The 25395-nt window shown below is 56.3% G+C and overlaps 1 protein-coding gene across 22 annotated transcripts in view; it reads right to left on the minus strand.

Annotated features, from left to right (window-relative positions):
• The window catches only part of PTPRF (protein tyrosine phosphatase receptor type F), a 97952-nt gene that overhangs the window by 40316 nt on the left and 32241 nt on the right, over positions 1-25395 (minus strand). For 11 of the 22 annotated variants that reach the window (XM_063802842.1, XM_054666204.2, XM_054666203.2 and 8 more), the window contains 3 exons: positions 13884-14072; positions 7745-7762; positions 4752-4862 (listed from right to left, as the gene is read on the minus strand). In XM_063802842.1, coding sequence (XP_063658912.1) covers positions 4752-4862; positions 7745-7762; positions 13884-14072 — 318 coding nt within the window. Of the gene's footprint in view, positions 1-4751; positions 4863-7744; positions 7763-13883; positions 14073-17639; positions 17844-25395 lie in introns of those variants that run through there. The other 11 variants (XM_024345142.3, XM_024345141.3, XM_016960838.4 and 8 more) reach the window with 4 other exon arrangements.

A 25395-nucleotide genomic window follows, 5' to 3' on the forward strand; every position in this document is an offset into this window, starting at 1 on the left:
GCCTCAAGGACAGGGTACACACTGCAGGACTTTTGCCCTGTGCTGCAGGATACTGGGAGGACAGCCTGCTCTAGCCTCTTGCCTTAATGTTCCAGTAGTTTCAGCTGAGCCTGGGTCTCTAGGCGAGGAGGGCGGTGAAAGGTCCCACAGGTGCACACAAAGCGCTACAGGTCTTACATCTCTCTCTGACCACAGCCCCCCACAACCATTCCTGAGCACCGCCTGGATCAGACAGCTGGCCCGGCCTGGGTGCAAAGGTGGGGTACAGTTTCATGCCATGCAGCATGCCCACCCCACCACCCTTGCAGGGGAACCAGGCTAAGGGGACATGCAGACACGTGGTGCACCAGGGACCCAAGCAGCAGGAACATGCAGGTCAGGGGTCTGCCCACCCATCCCTGGTCCTGCCTGCCCGCCGGCCCAAACAACAGAGACTGGCAGGCAGGCACGGCGCAGTGAGCCTGAGGGAGCTGACCGAGCCCGCTGGGCCCTACTGACAGGCGTGTCCCATCGACGGGCGAACTGTAGATGGATAAGAAGTGAAAAGGACCAACCTTCTCGCTGATCTGAGAGATGAGAGTTTGGGTTGATGGCAGAGTGCGATGAAGATGAGGAGGGAATAAAAAAAAGACAAGGAGAAACACAGAGAGAGTAAAAACAGGCCAACCTTCATCTGCCCACACAGCACGGAGACGAGACGAGACTCCTGTGCCCCCTCGCACACACACATGCACACAGGTGCACACGAACCACATCGCTCACAAAAGACTCAGGACTCATGGAGGACATGGTGGACAGGGCTGAGGCCCGCCAGCAGGCGCCAGGGAGGCCGAGGGTGGGGCCGGGGCAGGTGAAAATGGGGCACAGGCAGGCCCCCATGCCTCACACGCACCCCACAGCTCAGACAGACCCTGTGGACCGGGCTCTGGGGTCAAGGCCCACCCAGCCCACAAACCTGCCAAGGTACAGGACCCACTAGAAGCCACCCCCACACACACCACCGGTGTGAGGAGCATGTCTGGGCACCTGTGGGGAGAAAGGCACTGTCCCTGTTTTAGACAGCTGTGGCCCCGCAGCCAGGTCCCTAGAGAAAGAGGGAAGGCTGGTAGTCCTGGCACAGGTAGGCCAGGCTCTGAGGAGGGCAGGGCTCCACCCTGGCCCCAGCAGCTGTACACCCAGAGAGCTGTAGATGGAAGGAGAGAATGAGTCACTCAGGGAGAGTCAGGTGGTGAAGGAGAAAGGCTCTGGCCCACCCAGCATGCCTGGGCCTGCTAGACTGTGGGTGGAGCTGCAGGCAACTGTGAACAAAGTCAGATGTAACTAGATGACACATCCCCCCACAGTGCTATCCGAGAGGCTACTGACTAGTAGCCGAGTGCTAGCTGCAGAGGCTACTGACTAGCAAGTGCTTCCTGTGTGCCTGGCAATGTGCCTGGTGCTTCACGTGTACTGTCCCATTAAATGTAGCAGTCGCGTGGCCTCAGAGAGCGACACTGGGAGCCCTGAGAATTTGGGGGACAGAAGGGAGATGTGAGGTAGACACCGAAGCCAAGTCTGATGAGGAGACGAAGCCTTGCGACCAGTGGACACAGGTGAAGAGAGTCAGATGGGTGGAGACAATGGCAGTGGGAGGCCATCAGTAATTTCCCCCAGGTGACACGTTGCAACGTTTGTTTTGACTGAGGGGTGCTACTGGCATCTAGTGAGCTAGAGCTGCTGCTAAACACCCTCCAATGCACAGGATGGCCCCTCACAACTAAGAATCGTCCAGCCCAAAATGTCAACAGTGCTGCGGCTGAGAAGTTCAGGGCTAGAGCCCACATCAAGCCGTCTGAGGCTCAGGAGCCTGCTGTGGGAGGAAACCTCGAAGCCTCTCTGCTGGGAGATGGGACGGGGTGCAGGCCAGAAAGCAGGCTGGCACTGGGGACTCCTCCACGGCCATCCACCCACAAGCAGGGCTCAGGATGCAGAGCTGGTGGTCAGCCCAGTACAGGCTGTCCCCAGGCGCTGGGGCTGAAGGGCCCCTAGTACTGCTGAGGGCAGAAGGCAGGGGTTTTGCCAACCATGAGATGACGAGCAGTGGGGGCACCAGAGGCAAGGGACCCAGGGAGCAGGGCCTTTCAGGTGTGTCTAAGTCCCGTCAGTAGGACAGTAGGGCCTATGGGGCAGGTTGCTCTTGGCAAAGCAGGGTGGTGTAGATTCAATTAGGGTCTACATGAGGCAGGTCCTGGGGACAGAGCTTAGAAACGGTCCTGAGACATCAGGGCCTAGAGGAACGTCGTATGTGTGTGTGAGAGAGACAACAGAAGTCAGGTTTGGCTGTTTTGGAGTCCCTGGCAAGTGGGGCTGGAACTAAAGGAACCCCCGTATTTCCTACCAAAAGGCATGTGGGGATGGAGCCAGAAGGGTAGATTCGAGAAGAGCTGGTAGGGTTAGGGGTTGGGCCATGGCAAGAGCCAGTCAGGGCCCTGCCTGAGTCTACCATGTGTAAACAGGGAGCCCCACAGACAGGGATGCTCCAAGGGGCTGCACATAAGAGCTCCCTGGGCAGTGACTGAGCTGCCAGCTACAGCAGCTGAGCTCAGTCGATCTCCAAAGAGACCCTCTGCTCTGCCTCCAGGGCTGGGGCCAGTGTAACAGTGACTTCAGAGAATGCTGCCTAGTCAAGAGGACAATGCGGGGGTCCATCCACCTCTGGGCCTTCTGCCTCAGCATTGCCTCCTGTAGCTGTGCCCTGGGAAATGTGCCCATAGGCCACGCCCTTGCAGCTCGCTTGGGTTTACAGTGGCTCTACTGGGCCTCTCCTCTCCCTGGTGCGGCCACATGCAAAGGCTTTCTTGCTGAGGCCTGGAACTGCCACTCTTGACCCTACAGTCTTTTGAGCAGAGCTCTAGAGAGCATAGCATTTGCAATAGTCAGGGTGGGAGGAGGGAGCACAGCATTTGCGATAGTCAGGGTGGGAGGAGGCAGATCTTTGAGAAGGGTCATTCCAGCTGCTCCTCTGTTGGAGTGGACTCGCCAGCCCCCATGCCTGCCAGACACTCTGCCTGGGGCAGGGTGGGGCCAAGGCTGTGCCGCTTACAACTCCACTCCTCTAGGCCATTTGGGAAGTTTTCAGGCTCTTGTTCCTGAAGACAGACAAGCTGACCTGAGGCCTGAGCCTTGATGAGCAAGACACCTGACAGTAAGCTAGGGGACCTCCCATCCCATGCCCCCAACTCTCATGAAGCATCTTTAGTAGTCTCTGAAGCACAATTTGCCCACCACAAATAGTTCCTCTGCAGCTCAACTGGTCACCAAATGGGCTGGCAGCCTGTGGCCTCTCCAGAACCACCCTCTCCCATGACAGACAGCAACTCCTTGATAAGTGTATTTTGGTTGACAGCCTAATTCTCTCTGCTCTGAGTAAGCAAGTCTGATCACATGGCCCCAAAGAGTCGGACAGGCCACCGCCATCACCCACCACGTGCACTGGGTGGAGAGTCAGACGACACCCCTCAGGAAGCCGCGCTAAGCACTTGGCGTGATGGAATCATCACTGCAAGGAGCCATGTCCGCTTTCCTTTACAATCCCCTGGGTGGAGACAGTTGTACTTTTTTTTTTTTTTGAGATGGAGTCTTGCTCTTTCACCAAGCTGGAGTGCAGTGGCGCGACCTTGGCTCACTGCAACCTCTGGTTCAAGCGATTTTCCTGCCTCAGCCTCCTGAGTAGCTGGGATTACAGGCACGCGCCACCACGCCCAGCTAATTTTTGTAGTTTTAGTAGAGACGAGGTTTCACCATGTTGGCCAGGATGGTCTCGATCTCCTGACCTCGTGATCTGCCTGCCTCAGCCTCCCAAAGTGCTGGGATTACAGGCGTGAGCCACCACACCCGGCCAACAGTTTAACTTTTAATGACATCCATCTGTACAAGAAGGCTAGGTGAGGGGACAGTATGAGGGTAGAAGGGGCTCTCAGGGCCCCTTCTGGGCACATGTATACCAGACCCAGTGTGTTCTCAGGAAAGGGCAAGGTGGCCAGCTTTAGTCACCCCTAGGCTGTGAGCATAGCAGAGATTGGAAACCCCAAAACAGTCCCCAGGTTCCTCTCTGCTGGGAACTTGGACTTCCAGAAAGCACACTGTCCACTCGTTCCCAGCAAAGAACATCTGGAACACACCAGGTGCTCACCCGAGGCAACATAACCACAGGGGCTCACAGCTGAACACAAGGGTTCCTCCAGGAAGGCTCCAGGCAGACCTGGCCAGAGGATAGGCTCACCTGGCCTGGTCCGTTCCTGAGGCCTTACTACCCCAAAGCCCAGAGCCATGGTGGTTCTGGAGCCCACCATGCTGCGGCAGGCAGGAGGATGTACTGAAGGAAAGCCAGGCCAGGTATGCATGCATTTACACACAGATAAGTGTGCCCGTGTGTGCACACACACATGCACATACACCAAGAAGTCGGATTGGATGGCTCCAAATTCCCATGAGGCTCCGGGCCCATGCGGCAAGACCTACAAAAGATACAAATGCTCCCAAGAGTGGCTGCTTCCCCATGGGCCTGCAAGGAAGGAAGGCGAAGTAGTGGCAGACGCCAGGAACTTGCCCAGTGGGAGCTGTTGCTGCTGCTGCAGAAAGAAGCAGGAAGGAGAAGAGACTGGGCCCATGGCAGTCCCTTGCGTGTCTGCACCAAGGGCTCTGGGCAGAGAGCCCGGCAGGTGCAGCACAGCTCTGTGGTGACAGGGGCCAGGCACTGCCTGAGTCCTTACCTCGCACATACAGGTTCGCAGGGGCTGAGTAACGTGTGCCTGCCGAGTTGGTCGCCACACACTCGTACTTGCCTTGGTCGGATTCCTCACTGCTCTCTATCTGCAAGGCACCTGTGGGTACACGAAGCGAGAGGTCAGGCACGGCCCATGTCGAGTGTGGCCTGGAACACGGTGAGAGGTCTCGACAGCATCTGTGGCTGATGTTGACCAGATGTCGAAGCTCATCCAGGCCACACCCTGGCACCCCTGCTGCTTCCAGGAAGCTCTCCCTGAAGAGCCCAGTGGCCTCCTGTCTAGAACCAATGGTTGTGCTTTGGAGCACAATCTCATGCTCCCCACAGTCCAGCAAGACCCGTCTTTGCTCTGCCAGGGACTGTACCCCAACCCCCAGCTCCATTCAGTTTCTGCCACACTCTTGCCAGTACTGGAGCCTATTTCCCAATCAACATCCCTGTTAGTGTTCCTGGCCCCGCAGCCCCACTAAGCCAGTCAGAGCCAGGTGTGGGAGCAGCCTGCAGACTGGCGGGCCTGGGATTCACAAGCACGCCATGCCCTCATCAGGCTGGAGCTTGAGAATTTGCCGCCCACCAGGAAGGAATGGGCTTGCCCTGGGGGCCTGGTGCCCAGCAGCCTCTGCTCCCAGCACCATCTTCCCCTCCTACTCCACCCCCTCCCCGCCAGCCCCACCCATTCCGGCTCCTCTCCTCAGCCCAGTCCTGCTAAAGTGCTTCGACCCACCACGGCTCCTGCATAATTCAAGAGGCTAATGGAGGTTGGAGCTCTCACTCGGGCCAGTGCCCTGAGGGGCTGCTCTGGCCGCAGACGGACAGACAGGAGCCAGGATCGGGGTGGGTAGCAAAAGGACCCTCAGAAAGGGTGGAGGAATCTTGGGCTTGAGGCCAGTTCTGACAGGTCCCGGCGGGGGAGGCCAAGGCAGAGCGGCAAGGTGGGGGTGGATCCACTGGACTTGGCCATCCCCTGGCCCCACCAATAAACACTTGAAAAAACTGCTTGTGAAAGCACACTGGGCAAGCTGTCTGTGACAGACACACCCCCGGGCACAGGCAGCACACCCCTCCCTGGAACAATCCAACAGACAATTACACCCACACAGGACGGTCCAACAGTTAAGAACCCCCACAGGACACAGTCTGACAAAACCACCTCCTGCACAGAACAGCCAGCCTAACCTGACAGCCCCCACCTTCCCAGGGCCCAGGCTGATGGACAATCACACCCACACAGGACATGGACAGAAGCTGCCGGGCCCCCACTGCCTGGACTGGACAGGAGCCAGAGGAAGAGTTCCAAGTCATGCTCTCATGGTTGGGGCCCAAAGGGGTACCACCCTGGGTCTGACCTATAGCCACCTCACTACCTGATGTCCCTCTTCCGCCATCTAACCCAGGGCAGCAGGAGGGACTGGGAACCCCCAGGGGGCTGGCAGCTGGAGGTGAAGGAAGAGGGGAGGCCACCAATGCAGGACGCAGGACCAGCCTGCCTCTTTGGTGCTGGCCTCAGCCCTCCCCACCAGATGCCAGGGAGCACCAGGGCCCAGTGCACATGCCAAATACCATCTCCTTTAAGAGCAGCCCTGATGGGCACCCAACAGGTCATGCTGATGGGATGGATGGACACTGGTACAGAAAACGTTCATTCAAGCAGGTCGGGTTCAGGCCGCTGAGGGGTCGAGGCTGCCCTAAGGTCACCTGAGTGAGGCAGGGGGGTGTGGGTGGGGTGAGGGAGACCTGGTGGCTGGTGCCACAGGCTTGGGGCAGAAAGTGGTTCCTGAGTGAAATTTCTGACCCAGAAAACAGGAGGTTCCTCTGCAACAAGAGCCTAAGAGTGGTCAGGGGGCCTAACAGAGACCGGGTGCCTATTTGCATACAGAAACCCCCAAATCTGGAACCAACACCAGGACCCAGGAGCAGGGACAACAAAGAGTCACCACAGGCTGAGTAGATGGGCAGGTGGATTGGGGGGCTCCCAGGTGAAGCAAGAGCCAGCCTCCGGGTGATGGGCAAGATAGCACCCAGGAAGGCAGCTGCTCTTCCCTGAGACCATCCTGGTCCTGAGCTCTGAAGGTCTAGATGTGCCCAGACACTGAGAGAACTGGAGAGAAAATGACGTGAATAGACAAGCCACCATTTTACAGGTGTCTGCTCTGCGCCAGACACTACACATCCTCCTCTCCTCTAATTCTCATGACCCTGTGCGGCAGGTGGCCGTGACCCAATTTAAAGAGGAAACACACTTCTGAGAGATGAACTGAGTTTCTGAAGATCACATAGGTGGTAAGTCAGATTTGAACCTGGATCTTCCTGAGTCCAGAATCTGTGCTTTTAACTCTTAGGCTGCAGGGCCCTGCTGCGTGGAGGCAGCCTAGTGGGGACTCCGAGCTGACAGGTCAGGTGATGGAGTTACGCACGAGCCTGTTTACCTCCCTGTTGTCATCCTAGCACCTACACGGAAGTCTTAAGTGAACATTCCTCCTAATCCTTGCCAGGCTGAAGGGATGATCCTCATTCTACCACGGTACAGAGCCGGGATACTAAAGGGAAAGTCAAGTAATAATTGAGGTCCCCCCAAAAGAGACTGTCAAGAGAAAAGGCAAGGCTTGGTCACACTCCTCAACCTCAAGGGAAGCTCTTCTGTCTAGGGAAGCCGGGGGACAGGCTAAGTTTCACAGTAGGAGCTGATGGGGTCCCTTCTGTGGGGATGGCCTGGAAGGCCTGGGCAGCAGGGCTTGCTGTCCTAGGCGGGGCCCGGCGAGTATCTTCACAATTCAGACTTGCAATGGATGAGTCCACAGGAGGGAATGACTGAGAGTGGATGTGTGTGGTGGCCGGTGGTGTTGGGGGTGCTGGAGCTGGAGATGAGGAGGCTGAAGAGGTTGGGATGGGGATGGGGAGGTGACAGACTGAACGGGATGGAGTGGAGGTGACGGCAGTGGCAAGGCGTGGTGTGGCGAGAGGCACGGACAGCATTCTTACCTCTGATTGGTGAACCACCTGGCGAGGTAATTTGAATGCAAATAAGATCAGAGAGAAGCATTAGTATAAAAGGAAGGAAAGCCACACAAAGCCAAATCAGGTAAAATAAAACACAAGAAAGGGCCTTAAATACATGGAGAAATTGAGGCCTGAGTTAGGCCGACACGGACAATGTGTGAGCAAGCAGGCAGAGCCAGACTGAGTGTCGGTGAAGCTGTGTCCCAGGTCACTGGCTCTGCTCTGGGGAGGAGGAGGGGGCTCAGTGGGGCTGGGGGTGACGAGAATCAGGGAGGTGAGTCAGGACTCCTGCAGACCCCACTGGCTGGGGCCAATGGAGGGGGAAGGTGAAGAAAAGAGGTAGTAACCCCACCCCACAGGGCCACCCAAATCCCACCGGTGGGTAAGATTCCAAAACAAAGCACTTACCAAAACAAAGCCTGGTGTTAAGGCAGACAGGACACAGGCTAAAGGGAGGGCTTGCCATGGGCTACTAGCACACTGGGCCTCCCACAACACGCAGCCCAGCCGAGAGGAACGGGCAGCAGGACTCAGCAAACTCACAGCCCAGAGACAGAGTCCCTAGAAAGCCCACTCAACCCTGCTAAAAACTGGGGGACTACTGAACTTCCCCACTTTGGCCTGGCTGGCGAGAGGCAGAGATCAGGGCCCACCCTTTTCCTGTCTAGCACCTCATAACCCTGAGGGTTGGTAACCCAGAGGGCCAGGCGTTCACCCTCCATATCCAGGCCTATTAGGAGATCTGAGGGGGTTTCATCCCCAACAGGTACCTTCTCTGAGGCTCAAGCCCCCTGTGCAACCACTGCCTTCCCCAGAGGAGTGAGGAGCCCACAGATGGGCCCAGGTCCAGCCCACGTCTACCCTGCCCTGCTGCCTGCTTCCTGCCCACGTCTGGGGATTGGGAAGTGTGCAGAAAAATCAACATCAATCCGTTTCATGGGACTTGACAACAGCACCTAGAGGAATTCTTCATCTCTAAGTTCAAATGAGAAAACAGAGGCCAAGAGACATTCAGGGAATTACTCAAAGCCCAAGGTCACACCAGCTTGTGAGTGAAGTGGAAGGACTTGACAAGGTCCATCTAACTCATAGCCTGCCCACAGGATGAGGCTGCCAGTCCTGCAGATGCAGAGGCAGGGGAGAGGGCAAAGGCTGGGACCTGGGAGTGAGGGTTATGTGGGAAGAATCCGCACAATGATTCTCTCTCTCCAAGAGACCCTTTCAGGAGGTCCATAAGGAGGTCTGCAAGGTCAAAACTGTTTTCATAATACTAAGAAATTATTTGCCTTATACACTTTCTCTCATCAACGTAGAGTTTTTCAGAGGCTACATGACATGTGCTATCACAATTGCCCTAATGCAAAAGTAGCCAGGAAATCCAGCTGCCTTCTATGTAAGTCCCAAATTAAAGAGATTTGTAATAAGGGTAAACCAATGTTGTCCCTCTTGGTAAATATTTTTGTTTTAAAAAAATAACTATTTTTCCTTAAAAATGTTATTTATGCTAATATATAATAGGTTTTTATTATTTTAAAATGCATTAATAAATATTTTAAAATAATCTCAGTCTTAATATCTAATATGGTAAACATCAATAGAAATAACCCACACAATGGCTGGGCACGGTGGCTCACCCCTGTAATCCCAGCACTTTGGGAGGCTGAGGCGGGCAGATCACCCGAGGTTCGGAGTTCAAGACCAGTCTGACCAACATGGTGAAACCCTGTCTCTACTAAAAATACAAAATTACCCAGGCATGGTGACTCATGCTTGTAATCCCAGCTACTCAGGAGTATGAGGCAGGAGAATTGCTTGAACCTGGGAGGCAGAGGTTGCAATGAGCCGAGATCGCGCCATTGCACTCCAGCCTGGGTACCAAGAGCGAAACTCTGTCTCAAAAAAAAAAAAAAAAAAAAAAAAAAGAACCCACACAAACAAACCCTCTTTGAGGTTCTCTGATATTTACAAGTAGAGGTCCTGAGACCAAAAAGTTGACATTGCTGATCTCCTGTCATCCACGCCAGGACTTGGTGGGGGTGGGAGCAGTGGATATGGTCCAGGGCTGGCATCCCTCGCTCCTGGCCTCAGCTCTTCCAGAACCTAACCTATTCTGAAAGAATCTAACAGTAATTTCCCCACCAAACAGAGAATCTGCCTTTTCCATTTCACAAGATGGGTGTGGGGGACTGAAGGGGCCCAGAAGTCAGCATCCTTAGGGGTGTATTCGTGTCCAAGAGGTGCCAGGGAGCTCTGGGCCAAAGGGAAATTGTGAGCATGCACTGGCAGTGTGCCTTCCTGGCAGGCCCCGCAGATGGCAGAGCAGAGTGGGGTGGGGACAGGCTCTTCCAGCCAGAGCTGGGGCCAGCCAGCAGGGTGAGGGGCTGCAAGCCCTCTGCGTCCCACCCACGGGCCTCCTCCTGCAGCCAGATGCTGCATCTCTTCTTAAGACCCCCAGGTTTCGCCTCAGGGTGCTGGGGGTGGGGAAGAGACTGCTCTCTGGATGAGCACATGGACTTAGTGAGTTAGGCTGTCCTCTACGACAAAGGATGGCAGCTCATATGTTCAGGCCACAGCAGGAGTGAGGGAATCTCCTCAAGCCCTGTCCAGGCTCGGCACAGCCTGCAGGCCAACAGCTCCTCTCAGGACCCAGCAGGGGCTCTGAGCCCCTGCTCACAACTCCATTTCCACTCTATAAGCTTGTTCCTGTTCCTCCTGGGCCTACCCCGGTCTCAAGTTCCAATTCTCCAGGAGGTGGTTTTGGCAGCATGTCACATCACTACAGAGAAGAAAAGGCCTGCTGAGCAGAGCTCACATCTGGGCAGCGCATGCCGTCAGCTACCTCCTGTCCAGCTCCTACTTGGGGGGTCATGCCCTGGTTAGATGTGCTGTGGCTCAGGTTGCAGATGGTGGAGGACTTCTGGATACTGGTCAGTGGGGGCCTGGGGTCTGGAGAAGCTGGGAATGTGCAGCTCTGAAGCCCCAGAAGGGTCCAGCTGCTCCTCAGGTCCCCAGGTTTGCTATTGTGATACTAGGTCCTGAGGTGATCTCACAGGGGAGCTCCTAGGCCGAGTCTCGATGTGTGACCCCAAGTGACTCCCTTAACTCAGCTGTGAAGTGGGCATGGTAATCACAGCCTGTCCTACTTCACAGGGCTGCAAGAGAATCAGCTGCAACAAAAGCGGGGAAAGCTCTGTTGTAAACTGTCGGTGATGCGTAAACCGTAAAGGTCCCGGTAAACAGCTGAGTGCTCAGGGGCCTGAGTCCACTCCATGAAGGGCTGTCCCTGAAAAATGTGCACGGAATAGCCTCAGCACCCTTCTAAATGGTAATGGGATAAGGCCAGCAACAACTGAGGCCAACGGTCCCAGGCCAGGTCAGGCAGGGAGGGGAGAGAGCCCAGTTATTACTGCAGAGGTGGGATGGTTGAGGCCCCTTAGGTGCCATCTGGCTCCATCCCATGAGCTGGACCCTGGGCCCACGACCCTGAGGTCACAACTTCCAGGTGGCAGGAAGACAAATAAGGAAGTCTTCCTTGGACCTGGAAAGCAGAAGGAGGAGTGAACATTAGAGCAGATATTAGCCTACAGGGACAAGTGCCAAAGGTCAAGTTCATGAAATCATTCACTTGACAAGGGCTCAGAGAAGACCTGTCCTACAGCTGACCTCACCAAGTGTGATCAGACCCAGGCCCTCCCTGCAAGGCCTAGCTGAGCAGAACTAGAGCCAGATGGTGACAATGTAAAGCAAGGTGAGGCCTGAGGCCGCAGCCAGAGGCTGAGCAGGGTGGAGGTTTTCAAGTGGAGCAGCCGGAAGGTGAGCAGAGGGCCGGAGGTGGGCAAGGACCAAGGACGGGTCAGCACAGCTCAGTGTTAGGAGGGTCAAGGGCACAGAAAGTAGAAAGAGCTCCATGAAGCCCTTACCAGAGGCCAGGCCATCAACTCAAGGTTTGACTGCCATTGACTCACTCACTGCTTACTGTAACTCCTTTTCAAACATGAGAAAACTGACACACGAAAAAGTTAACCAATGCCAGAGAGCTGGTAAGTGGTGTAGCCAGGACCCGATGAGACACGGGCAGGGGAAGACCAAGAAGGGCCCTCTAAGCCTTGCTTGGGAGTGTCACTTGACCAGGTAGGCAAGGAGACACCACTGAGGCACAGGAAGGTATGAGCAGCAAACCTGACCTACAGGATGATGGATTCTCGGGAGGGCCCGGAGGCAGGGAAAGCAGTGTCTGGTGCCTGGGATAGGACTGACGCAGCAGGAGGGGAGAAGGGGGCCAATTTGAGAGCCACGAGGGTGGTACATTTGAGAGCTCTCAAACCAACTTGAGACCCATGTTCCAGGCTGGAGGGTGCCACTTATGGAAAGAGGGTACAGCTGTCTGAAAAGAAGGTCATCACTCATCACTGATCACCACTGGTCAGGGTGACCAGAAGGCAGGTCGAATTTTGGATCTAGAGCTCAGGTAAGAGGTTTGGGCTAGAAAGACTAAAGCTAGAGTTGCAGGTGAGGAGATGGCAGTTGGAGCTTTAGGAGGGGGTGAGCTCGTCCAGGGCAAGGCTGTGTCCATAGGGCAAAGGCAGGGCTTGGTGGAAGGGAAGATGCTGCTGCAGGGAAGGGGCACTAGGAAGAGGGAAGTCACAAGAGACAGAGCCCTGAAAGGCTAGGGAAAAATGGGAGTGTGGTTGGGAAGGAGGGAGGAATGTTAGCTGCTGCCGAGAGGACAAGGAGGATGGGGCCTGAGTGGCATCCAGTGGAGTGATAGGCAAGGAAGGGGTGGCCCAGGGCCGGGCACCCCAAGCACTATATAAATACTAGATGAACCAATGTGTGAGCGAGCCTTCCCAGAGCTGCTGCCAGACAAGTCCATGTGGTTCCGTGGAGGGGCCCAGGCCAGCAGGGAGGAGCGTCTGGCTGCTTGGGGAGCCTGCCTGGAGGAACTATGAGAAAATGCAGAGGAGCCGAACCATGCTGGCCGCTGTGCTGCGCTGGGCAACGGCCACAAACACTGCCGGCCGTTTGCTGCCTTGATTATGGCTGTTTTAATTAACTGCGCTACAGCTGCCTCCATCTTGTTGAGTTTTAATTAAATTAAATGAGCTAACACTTCGTGGGCTGTCTCAGGCGGCCGTGGCTGGGGCCAGAATCTTGCCCTGCTGGGCAGCTTGTCTCTCCCTCCTCCTGCTGGGCACCAAGGGGCTGTGAGCCTGGTGGGAATTGATGGGGAGGGGCTGGCATCCCAGGGAGTGGGAGGGCACCTCTGAAGCCTGCAGGCCCCTGAAAGGGGCAAGAGTCATGTCCTCCTTTTCAGCATTGACATCACAACTGACAGGCAGAAGGGGCTCTGGCCGGCACTGGCCATCCTGCCCGAGGCCAACCATCCCATAGCTAGCAGGAGGGCTTCTGAAGCAAAGACTATTGGTCCAGGCCGTGCTGGCAGCAGATGCAGAATGCAGCCAAGCTGATTCTGAGCCTCTTTTCCCGCCTGCTCTGTTCCCACAAAAACTGAATCAATTATCCTGGCAGGAGCCTCACAGGCAGATCGATCAATGGGGCGACACCTCCCTCCTGCACGATGGCATCCTTGCTCCCAGGGCTCCGAGCTGGCTCGACGGAGACATCCAGAGGAGACAGGTGGCTCTGGTGGTCGAGGGACAACAGCAAGTCCCCTTAGTTCCAGGCCCCTGAGATCCAGCCTTTTGAAGCCTGATGAATCAGGCACCTTTGGCCTCTTTTCCCAGCTAAGCCCTGCCATCTGAGGAAGCAAAGAGAAGCATCATCCAGGCCCTGTCTCAGGCCAGGCTACAGGGAAGGAGGAGGGTGAACATCCATAGAGCACCCTTGAAGAGTCCACCACACTGGCACATCACATGTGCTGGGAGGGGCAGAACTGGCCCAAAGTCTGGAGTCTGACAATCCGAAGAAGGTAAAGGCACAGCCAACCACGAGCTATCTTCCCTGAGCCAGGCACACCTGCAGTAAGACCCAGCCTACCCCACCAGGTGCCCTCCGCTCAGCCCTGGAGGCGCCCAGGCCCAAGGGAGTAGGCTGTGCTGGGATCTGACAAGACGCTTGTTCTGAGGTCTGCATGGCCCCTTGACCCCTGCCCTCTGCTCACCTGAACGCAGCTGCTTGATGCGGCCGTTGCTCGCGGCAGGGTCTACAGGAAGGAAGTCCTTGAACCAAGAAATCTCAGGGTCTGGATTTCCGCCTGCGGCACATAGCATGGTGGCTGTGCGTGCCTTCTCCACCACCTTCAGCTGAGGCCCCATGTCGATGGAAGGGAACCCAGGGGGCAGCTGTTCCTCTGCAGACAAACAGCAATGTGTGTATTAAGGCTGGCTCTGCCTGCCCCCTATGACCCCTCTAAGGGTAACCTCCCCAACTGCAGGTTGGCCAGGGCCCTCAAGACTCCCCTCCCCGATCCTTGACTTCTAAGCATGAAGCATACCCCGATTTGAGGAACCAGGGTCCTAAGTCTCTTTGGCAGGGCAGAGGCTGCAGTGGGGCCCACCCCTGCCCTGTCAGGGAGTTTCCAGGTCTGAGAGGCAACGCCTCAGACTGAAGGCGTCAGCACTTATCTCTCCAGGCCCTGAGAAGAACGAGAATCAATGCTCTGCTGGTCACAGCAGAAAGCACTGCATGAATGCTGGGGCTGCAGGGGGTGGGGGGGGCTAGCGGGGAGCTCGCGCAGCATCCAACAGCCACAGCTCAGCCTGAAGGCCTCTGTGCTGTCCAGCCCCCTCTCCCCTGTCCGCACACACAGTGTTCCCTTCATCCAGCCTTCAGCTCTATCACATGGCAGAGCCCCAGGTCACCGCCTGGTCTCTAGCCCTGACCCGGGGCACCCCCAGCCCTACCAATAATCCCCTTCTAACTCCGATCCTGACCTTGACCTATTCGTTACTGCAGCCTTGACCTTGAGCTTTCTCCCTCACTCAGTCCTGACCCTGGGAGTCACGGTCAGGGCTGCAGACCATGCCTGAGCGTGTGGAGGCAAAGGAGATAAAAAAGCTCTAAAGACACAAAAAGTTGGTAGGGGGAGAAAAAACTCCCTCCTGGCTGCCTTCTCCCAGCTTGCTAGGGGTTGGCGGCACACAGAGGAGTCACTAGCATAGAGTAAGAGGAACAGATGTCAGCAGCAAACCCACTCCCACTGTACATGGGCTCCTATATCAGCCCCGAGGGGCTGCAGGGCAAGGCTATCTACTCTCCACCCCTTGGAAGCACAAGTCCAGGACAGGCTCAAGACTAGTATAGACCAAATGGGGCTCCCACCTTCACCACGAACTAGCTTTAGGGCCTGGCATGTTGCTCATTCTTTGTCTCCTTTATCTGTACACGGGGTTCAAGTGCCCACCTTGATGGTAAGGCTACTGTGAGGTCTGTATCTGATCATGCATGCAAGGTGTTGCGGAGCATCTGATGCGGAATTCACTCCCAGTGAATATTAGCTGGTGTAACTAGTAAGGGCTGAGCCACTGGGGCAGACAGGTATTGAGACTAGAGTCGGGAGCTCCCTTTTCCACCCTAGGCTGGTGAGAGGCCCTTCCCACTAGGACCAAACCACCAATTTTCTTTTTTTTTTTTTTTTGAGATGGAGTCTCACTCTGCTGCCCAGGCTGGAGTGCAGTGGTGCGATCTCAGCTCACCGCAACCTCCGCCTCCTGGGTTCAAGCAATTCTCCTGTCTCAGCCTCCCGAGTAGCTGGGATTACAAGCGCCCACCACCACGCCCGGCAAATTGTGTATTTTTAGTAGAGACGGGGTTTCACCATGTTGGCCAGGCTGGTCTCGAACTTCTGACCTCTGGTGATCCACCCGCCTCGGCCTCCCAAAGTGCTGGAATTACAGCTGTGAGCCACCAGGCCCCGTCCCAAACCATCAATTTTCAAGGCCTCAGCAGAGTGTCTCTCCCAGTGTGGATGCCAGGCACACCCAATGTGGGGCAAGGGGAATGTGTGTTCTTTGTCTGTCTCCTGGGGAAGGCGGGGAGCTGGGCTCATGGTGGGGGAGACCAGCACCACTCTGTACCTCCTTTCCACAAGCCCAGCACAAGATGGGTGTGTGGGAACATGTGCCAAGGGAAGTCAGGCTTCTATGCCAGAGTAAAGGCACATGGCATCCTCAGACATGAAGAAGGTAAAGGCTGGCAGAAACTAGCCCTCCCTGGAGCCTCTTGGAGACCCAGGGAGAGCGACTGGGGGGCGGGTAGAAGAGGGAGTTGGACGAGCCCCAACAGGCAGGAGCAAGATACCTATCTATCTGCTGCCAGACCCCAGGGGATGCTCCCCAAGGCTCTAGCTGCCAGGGACATCCCAAAGGGACTGTGGCCCATGAGGAGCAGAGGTCTCAGGCTAGAGAGCAATAGGATTCCCAGCACGGCCTTGCCGCCCCAGCCTTTCCTGGGACCTGGCTGTACGTTTCCCCACCTGCAGCCCTAGAAGTTCTGGATATAAACCCAGTGTCTCCTTGGCTGTAAATATGATCCCACAGTGCCCTTTCAGATTTTTAAAAGTAAAATGTTCAACAGTGGCAAGAGAAGGGAAGGAGGACGGAAATGAAGAGGACTGAGATGCACCAGGCAGGGTATCAGCCTCCTTTGGCCCAGCTGCTGCTTGCTTCCATAAGAAGGCCTGAGGGGGACCAGAGGTGCAGGGCTCACCTCCCCAACACCTGGGGACACTCGGGGCTGCTAGGGCCATCCTGGGTGCCCTCCAGAGCACCAGTCTAACTCTTTCAAGACCTCATTCCTACCTGCCCAGCTCATGGGGAAGACGTGGCCACGGCCTGCCAGAGTCAGGGCCCAGGAGTCAAGTGGCCTTCATCTCCACCCGCAGATAGGGAAGGGAAGGGAAGTACAAATGTGTGCAGCCCTGTGTCTCGGAATCTACTCTGAATTCCTTACACGAGGAAGGTCTTTGGGATTTACGCCAAATTAAGGACAATTAATTTTCCTCCCTCAATTATCACGCCCTCAGTGGCTCTGTCCTTGGCTCAGATCATCCCTCAGGCACTGCCGCCAGAGCCTAAAACCAGAATGTGTGGAGAGCTGTCCATAAAACAGCGGGACCCAAAAGCCAGTCCCCTGTGCCAACTAGGCTTCTAGGCAGCACTCGGAAGTCTGCCACTCTGCCACCCGGGAAGGGAAGTGGGTCTTACAGGAGGGCTCCAGCCCCTCAGGAGCGACTTGCTGCTGCCTCTTCCTTCTCTCCCACCCAGGCGCCTCTGAACATTCAACTCAGCCAAGTACAGCAGCCCTTTCCTGACGCCCACCATGCGCCTGGCCTGGCTGAGCACTGGGCATCCTGGTGTAAACTGATCTATCAGCCAGACTGGCACACTTACCACCTTCCCCCACGGGCACCCGCGGAAGCTGCGTCTACCGCAGCCTCAACACTCAGGCTGAGGACCTGGGCAACTCCTCAGATGATGTCACATGATCACTCCAAACCCATCAACAACTGGGAAAACTGAGACCCAGGTATGAGGGACAGTAAGATTTATGAAGCATTTACTAGGTTCCAGGTACTATGTTAAAATGCTTTACAAAATGACTTAAATCTTTACCAAACCCTTATGAGGTACATGGGCAACCAGGAGCTGAGAGAGATCTAGACATCTGGACACCTGCCCAAGGTCACACAGCTAAATCGGAGGTGGGGCTGGGAGGAGACCGGGTGGTAGGCCCCCAGCCCCAGCGCTCTAGGCGTGAACACCCCGCGCGCGAGAGGGCCGGCAGCCTCCCCCACACCACGCCTCGGCCGGCAGGGCTCAGGCTCCACTGCAGAGCCCCGCACACGCGCCGCGGCGTTTGCATCTACCGCAAAGCGAACCCCAGGGTCCCCCACACATGGACAGTCGCAAGCACCCACCCATTTTCCAACCCCGGGATGCACCAGTCACGCTGAGTCCCCTCAAATCGCCTCCTGTTGGCGCCGAAGGGGAGGAAGGGCCCCTCCCCGCTCCAGGCCAGCCGGTAGCCATGGCGACGGTGGAGCGGCGGGCGCCGCGGCGGAAGGGCTGCGTGTGCCCGAGTCCGTGCAGGCGCGCGCGTCCGCTGTCCGCCCCGGCACCGCCCTTCCCGCCCCCGCCTGGGTGGAGCCTCTGCGCCCCTTCCCAGGCCCCGGCTCCTCAGCTCCAGGGAATCCTCCCACTAGGCTTTCCCGCTTCACCGACGCGGCCCTCCCCTCCACCCCCAACCGGGTGCCCTGCACAGTGCGGGGAGGGGCCATCTGCCTCCTCAGCCTCAGCGCCGGGGGCGTCCACACTACGCGTCTCAGGGCCATGGCCTGATAAGAGGGTGCCCTGGACGGAAGGAGAAGCCCATGGGGCCTTCAGAGGTACCCAAGAGCCCGAGTCTCCACACCGTTTGCGGATTCTACCTGCATGCATAGACAGGATGCACACACATTCCCTAGGGTCTCCCCGGCTCACGCAGATATGTGTGCAAGGTGGGGAGTGTGCACGTGTGTGTGAATGCCTCCTGCACCTAACTGCGCTGGCCTTTACCCACTGCAGCAAGGAGACCTGTCCCCTTCCGTGGAGAGGTTTGATTGCCCCATGGGCAGAAGACGATGACAAGCCCTAGCGAGGGGAGGGTCGGGGGTCGATGGTGGGAATCCAAGGTTCAGAAGTGGATGAGCGCTTGGCTAACCTCCCACAGCAGTGTTGGAGCTGATCGGTTTGACTCCACAGCTCACTTGCTATCTTGGTGGCTTCCTGGAGGAGGGAGATTCAAGAACAGGAAACACATGAGCATGGGAGGCAGAAAGCTTTCCAGGGAGGAGGGGAAAACTGCCTTTGTAAAGGCTGTTGTGGGGGAAGGTGGTGGGATGACAGTACCAAGGCGAGTCTGGTGGGAGCTGGGGCATGTGTTGGGGTCCTGACAGAGGAGCCTAAGATGGGGGTGGAGGCTACTGAGGCCCCCTACAAAGTACACACAGGTCTCTTTGTCCAGCTCAGCCTTGGACGCCTGAGGGTGAGTCTCTGGGCCAGAGGGAGGGGGCTGCACCAGGGAAGCTGACAGATGGAGACGCCTTGCAGGGTCCTGGGGCAGGCAGCACCGTCTGTCAGTATGACCTTTTCACCCATGTTTACCCAGCTTCGTGGCGTCTCCGTGCAAACGCAGGCACGCACCCGCACACACAGACACAGGCCCCCTGGGGTGGCACCGTCTGTGAGCCTGACCGCCTCCCCTAAGCTTGAGTGTTGGGCCTGGCCTCACCCTGCCTCTCAACACACAGACACCGTAGAAACATGCACAGCCAGGAACCCACAGAAATATACATGGAGAAACAGACAGGTGTAAAAATAGAAACCTACATGTGCATGTGGAGGGGCACCTGCAGTGACTAGCACCTGTGGAAACAGGCGCATGCAAGCAGATCCAGAGGCGGTGCAGAGACACGCAAACACACATGTGGAGACATGCACAGCCAGACACACCTATGCCAAAACACGTGCGCCTGGAGACACATGCAGGGACGAGACACATGAAGGAACCTCGTAGGTGGCAGGGCTGCTGGCTCCCCCTGCCCTTCAGCCGCTCCACAGAAGCCAAGGCCACCTCCAGCAGCTCCATCCTCAGCAGGGCCAGAGCCAGACGTCTTCCAAAAGTCAAAGGCTGCCAGATCTGCACGCTCCCACACTCTCCCAGAGAGCCCAGTCCCACCCCCAGGCTTCCAGGCAGTAAGGGGGGCCTGGGGAGCCTTGGGCCCATCTCCCTTCGCAGCTTTGAGTCTCGATTTTCAGCTGTTTTTCCAAGAGCAAACTCCCACCTCTTCCAGCACTCAGATTTCATCAAACTTGGCATCTTAAAAGCCTGTTTTGTTTTTCAATCTGAGCTGTTTGGGGCCTGTTGGCAGGCACGGCGTCCCCCTCCCAGTCATCCCCTCCTTCCTCGGGTTTCCCTGGCACCCCACATCGCCCTACTCAACCTGGTTGAGGCCTCCCCACCACAAGAACCCAGGGGCCATGCCCTGCGCATACACCCGACCCACACTGGAGTTCCAGACTCGGGCCCACACTGGACTCTCCTTCAGCGGCTCCCCAACCTCAGTCCTACTCCAGGGAGACTCTTGTCATCCATTCACTCCCTAGGTTCGGGCCCTTCCAGTCACTACAGACACTGATAGCCTCCCTCTCACTTCTCAGCCCTGCTGTCTCCCAACACCAAAGCCAACAATGGCTCCACGGAACTAACTGTTAAGGACACATGCCGAGCCTCTCTGCAGCACCCCGCCCTGCTGACCACTCCTCCTCCTTCGCACACTTTTTTCTCTTGGCATTTCTTGACCTCACACACTCCCGGTTTCCCTCCAGTCTCTCAGGAACCTCCTCCCAACATGGAGAGTCGGTTCCTGGGGCTCCTTCTGTCCTGGCTCTGGCCCCCTGAGATTTGCTATTTCTCAGCCTGTAAGATTCCAACTCCAGATGTCCCCTGGAGTGCCAGGCAAATGTGTACGAGGCCTCTTTGACACCTCCCTGGATGCCTGCGCACACCTGGCTCAACAGATTTCTAATTGGACTCACCAACTCGCCTCCTCAAACCTGGTCCTCCTCTAGTACATGAATCTTAGAAATGGCACCCCCACCTACCCAGCCCCAGAGCCAGGAACCTGGAGCCTTGCACCTCCCCAATCCTACAGGTAGCCAGGCAGGCCTCTACTCTTTCTAATCTTATTTTTTTTTTTTGAGATGGAGTCTCGCTTGGTCGCCTAGGCTGGAGTGCAGTGGCGCCATCTCATATCACTGCAACCTCTGCCTCCCGGGTTCAAGCAATTCTTATGCCTCAGCCTCCAGAGTAGCTGGGATTACAGGCTCCTGCCACCACACCCAGCTAATTTTTAGAGTTTTAGTAGAGACGGGGTTTCACTATGTTGGCCAGGCTAGTCTCGAACTCCCGACCTCAAGTGATCTGCCCACCTTGGCCTCCCAAAGTGCTGGGATTATAGGCATGATCCACCGTGCCCGGCCTCTTTCTAACCTTCTAGTGATCTGGTCCCCTATCTTCCCCTACCCATACCCAGATTTGCGCCAATGCCATCACTCACCTGGACTGCAACAACCTGTCATTGGTTTCCTTCCAGCCCCCACTATGCACCCACACGGACCTTTCTGAAGCTTAAGTTTGATCACGTCATTGCTCTGATTAAAATTTGGCCAGGAGCAGTGGCTCATGCCTGTAATCCCAGCACTCTGGGAGGCCAAAACGGGCAAATCACTTGAGGTCAGGAGTTCAAGACCAGCCTGGCCAACATGTTTCGTGAAACCCCATCTCTACTAAAAATACAAAAAATTAGCCGGGCGTGGTGGTCCATGCCTGTAATCCCAAGCTATTCGGGAGGCTGAGACATGAGAATTGCTTCAACCCAGGAGGCAGAGGTTGCAGTGAGCCGAGATCACGCCACTGCACTCCAGCCTGGGTGGCAGAGTGAGACTCCGTTTCAAAAAAGTCCTCTCAGGGCCAGGCGCGGTGGCTCACGCCTATAATCCCAGCACTTTGGGAGGCTGAGGCGGGTGGATCATGAGGTCAGGAGGTCAAGACCATCCTGGCTAACACGGTGAAACCCCATCTCTACTAAAAATACAAAAAATTAGTCAGGTGTGGTGGCGCATGCCTGTAGTCCCAGCTGCTCGGAAGGCTGAGGCAGGAGAATCATCTGAACCTGGGAGGCGGAAGTTGCAGTGAGCTGAGATTGTGCCACTGCACTCCAGTCTGGGCGACAGAGTCAGACACCATCTCAAAAAAAAAAAACAAGTCCTCTCTCCCCAGCAAGCAAACCAGTAGGAGGGAGCACCTTACCAAGGATGGAGAATGTGCATGCACAGGGCATTTGGGCATTTAAACCGCCATCCTGGTGAGCCTGTTCCCAGAGCCATTGGCTCTACCGTGGTCATGAGGCTAGGGAACACGTACAGTGGGCCTTACAAGTACCTGTGAGTATAGGGGCAGGGGGGCAGGCTGGGCACAGGGGAAGTGCCCAGTGTCCATGGCTAACAGAAGAGGCAGGAGTACCACCTACTAAACAGGAGCACCCATTCGGAAGGGAATCCACTTGGGCACCTCAAGGCAGATCACAGCTAATAAAAACAGGAGAACTTACTTAATACCTCTCCCATCCCCATCCCTGAGGCCTAGAACCTCCAGGAAATGATTGTAGAACCTCATGTCTGCGTGGATCTGAAATCTACTGCAGTCATGGGGGTGTAAGGACAGGTCACAGAGGACCACAGCAGCTGGACCAGGGGTATACAGGTCATGCCTCAGTTGCTAAGGGAGAGGTAGAAGCTGGCTTGGGTTCCAGGTTCTGGGGCCACTTCTACATCCTCTGTGCTGCAAATCAGGTAGTTGACAGCCCCAGCTTCTGCCAAAGCAGACTGTTACCCCAGACACACATGTAGACAATAGAAAGGGATCACATCTTGCCACTTGGGAAGCCATCTTGTGCCTGCAATAGCCCTTTACCCAACTCCCCAGCCATCAAAGTCAGGCCTGGGCCAAGTCATTCCACCATGGGTGGAAGGAATATACAGGTTTGGAGCAGGGAAGGAGGTGGAGCAGGGAGAGATGACTCCTTGAGAAAACACACATGCACCCATCTTGCAAATGTAAGCTCCCTCACCAGCTCTGCTCCAGTTCCAGCCCAGCCCAGGATACCTCAGGACAGGGTCATATGTCTATCATTGGCCCTCTGTCTCTAGGGCTATTTCCAAAAGGACTGTGTTGTGGAGTGGTCAGGGGGTATATCAAGAGGTCCTTCGTCATCCCACGAGCCCCAAAGCCAGCCAGGGTCAGAGCTCCTGCAGAACCCAGAGGTCCAAGCCCAGTACAGCACTGATTAGCCCCCACCCTGGTCACTACCTTCATGTGCCTGACAGCCCTTCCCCAGAGCCTGCTCCAAGGCTGGCAACACCAGGCACTCCATCGAGACACCTGGATTCCCTGGCCCGCATGGCATAGGTGGTATGGTGCTGGCTGGACACTGAGGCCAGGTGTGAACAGACAGAAGGGATTGTGGGCTTGGTGGGGTAGGGGAGGGAGAGGAAAGGGTCCCAAGACCTCCTGCAGGCAGGTCTGGGCAGGATCCCTATCTGGTGCACCCCACCTCCTGGCCTGGCTACAGAGGAGCTGCTGAGGTCGACCACAACAGGTGCTGAGAACAGCTCAGCCAGACCATTCTGGCCACATCCAACTCTGTCGAACTTCCTGGCTGACCAACAGCTCCAAACAGGGATCCTGCGGGGTCCCAGAGACAATGAGCCCAGACACAGCATCTCCGACCTCCTGCCAGTGCCAGACTGACCCCACCACACTTCAGCTCGGGCTGCTTGCTGCCCACTCCTGCTGCTGCCCACACAGCTTGTAAGGCACACACCACCTGCTGTCCACTCCCACCCCCACAGACTCCCGAGGCACACCTACACACACAGCCTACTGCACATCACCTGCTGTACACTCCACACATATGCACATGCATTGTCTGACATCCACACACATACACTATGTGCTGCATGTACAAGCACACAGCCTGCTGCACACCACCTGCTGTACGCACCACACACATGGCCTGCTGCACAAATATAGTGCCTGTTGCGCGTGCGCATGTGCATGTACACACACACACACTGCCTGCTGCACACACACACGGCCTGATGCATACAAACACACAGTCTGCTGCACACCACCTGCTGTACACACCACACAGCCTGCTGCATGCACACAAATGCACTGCCCACTGCATACCACCTATTGTACACACACGCACACACACACTGCCTGCTGCACACCATCTGCTGTACATACCATGCACACTACTTGCTGTACACCCCTGCAAACTACCCGCTGCGCACACACACACTGCCTGATACATACACAGCCTGCTACACACCACCTGCTGGACACACACACATAAACACACTGCCTGACACATACACACAGCTTGCTACACACCACCTGCTGTACACACACGCACACACACACACACAGCCTGATACATACATAGCCTGCTACACACCACCTGCTGCACACCCCACAAACTACTCGCTGCACATAAAGATGCACACACACACCACACTGCCTGATAAACACACTGCCTGCTGCACACCACCTGCTGTACAAACACACACACACACACACAGAGCCTGATACATACACACAGCCTGCTGCACACCACCTGCTGTACACCACACAAAGTACTCGCTGCATGCTGCACATAAACACACACCACACACCGCCTGATACATACACACACTGCCTGCTGCACACCACCTGCTGTACACACACACACACTGCCTGCTGCACACAGTCTACTGCATACCTACTGCACACCCTTGCTGCACATAAACACACACACACTACCCGATATAAACACAGGTAGCCTGCCGCACGGCACACTGCACACATATACTGCCTGATAACAAACACACACACTGCCTACTGCCCACACACTGCCTGATGCATATGCCTTGCTGTATACATAGCCCATAAGGTACTCACTACCTGCTTACACACCACACCCACGCACTGCCTGATGCACACACGTGCACACAAACACTGCGCGCTGCATACGCAGCCCATAAAGCATGCAGTACCTCCTGCACACACTGCCCCTTCCCCACTGCCTGATGCTAACGTGTGCACCGACTACTGCACACCCCGTTCTGTGCGCACAGCTTGCAAGGCAGCACCCCTGCTGTATACACTGCACCACACACTTCACACAAACACTGCCTTAAACATGGCACACAGGGCACCCACACCACACAAACAGTGCACGTTATCTGCCCTATCAATGACCCCAAGACAAGTAATGCTACCTGTACTCAGAACCCTTGGAGCTAGGCCCCCCAGGAGAAGTCCAAAACAGCTCATCTCTGCTCCACAGCTTCTTTCTTCTCCCCGCCTCTTTGTCCCTCCCAGAACCTACCCAAAGTCATCAGTGCCCTCCCCACACCACTGAATGTCTGGCGGCCTCCTGGGCTTTCCCGGCCAGTCCTTCCAGGCCTGAAATCTGCGGCCCCAGGTGAATCCATGACTTACAGACTGAGCTCCAAGACCTTCACTGCCCCCCAACCTCCTGGAGGGAAAGGCCAGGAATCCAGGCCTGCCTCCCTCCCCTCCCCCAGGGCTCCCCCTCCCTGGTGAGGGAAAATGTCAGATTCCCTGTTTCAGTGGCGGCAGCGGGCGGGTTGGAGGGGGAGTGATTCAGCCGCCGCCTCAAGAGTGCGGAGCGAGAAGAGCTTTTCCTGCCATTACCCAGCGAGGGAGAGGCTGGCGCGCTAATGGCTTCAATTACCACTCAGACAGGAACGCTGGGCGGCGGGCCCCACGCTCATCACAGCCAGGACAGGCTCACCCCGGCCAGCTTGTGCTGGGCACCCCCACCTCGTATGCAGTCCTGGCGGGGGTGTCAAGGGGAGGCCACACTGGGAATAACAATCCTGCTCAGATGCGAGGTGCAAAGGGCACGGCTGTGGGGGATTTGGGGGGGCACTCCCACGGGCTGTGGTGGGAGTGGCCCTGGAGCCACAGCAGTTGGGCCTGGTGTGACATGAGGCAAAGGCAGAGGGCACAGAACAGACTGCAGGCCTGGACTCCTTTTTGGGGGCACACTGATCTTCACCTGA

The sequence above is a fragment of the Pan troglodytes genome, chromosome 1, assembly GCF_028858775.2.
Source record: "Pan troglodytes isolate AG18354 chromosome 1, NHGRI_mPanTro3-v2.0_pri, whole genome shotgun sequence".
Classification (NCBI taxonomy): Eukaryota; Metazoa; Chordata; class Mammalia; order Primates; family Hominidae; genus Pan; species Pan troglodytes.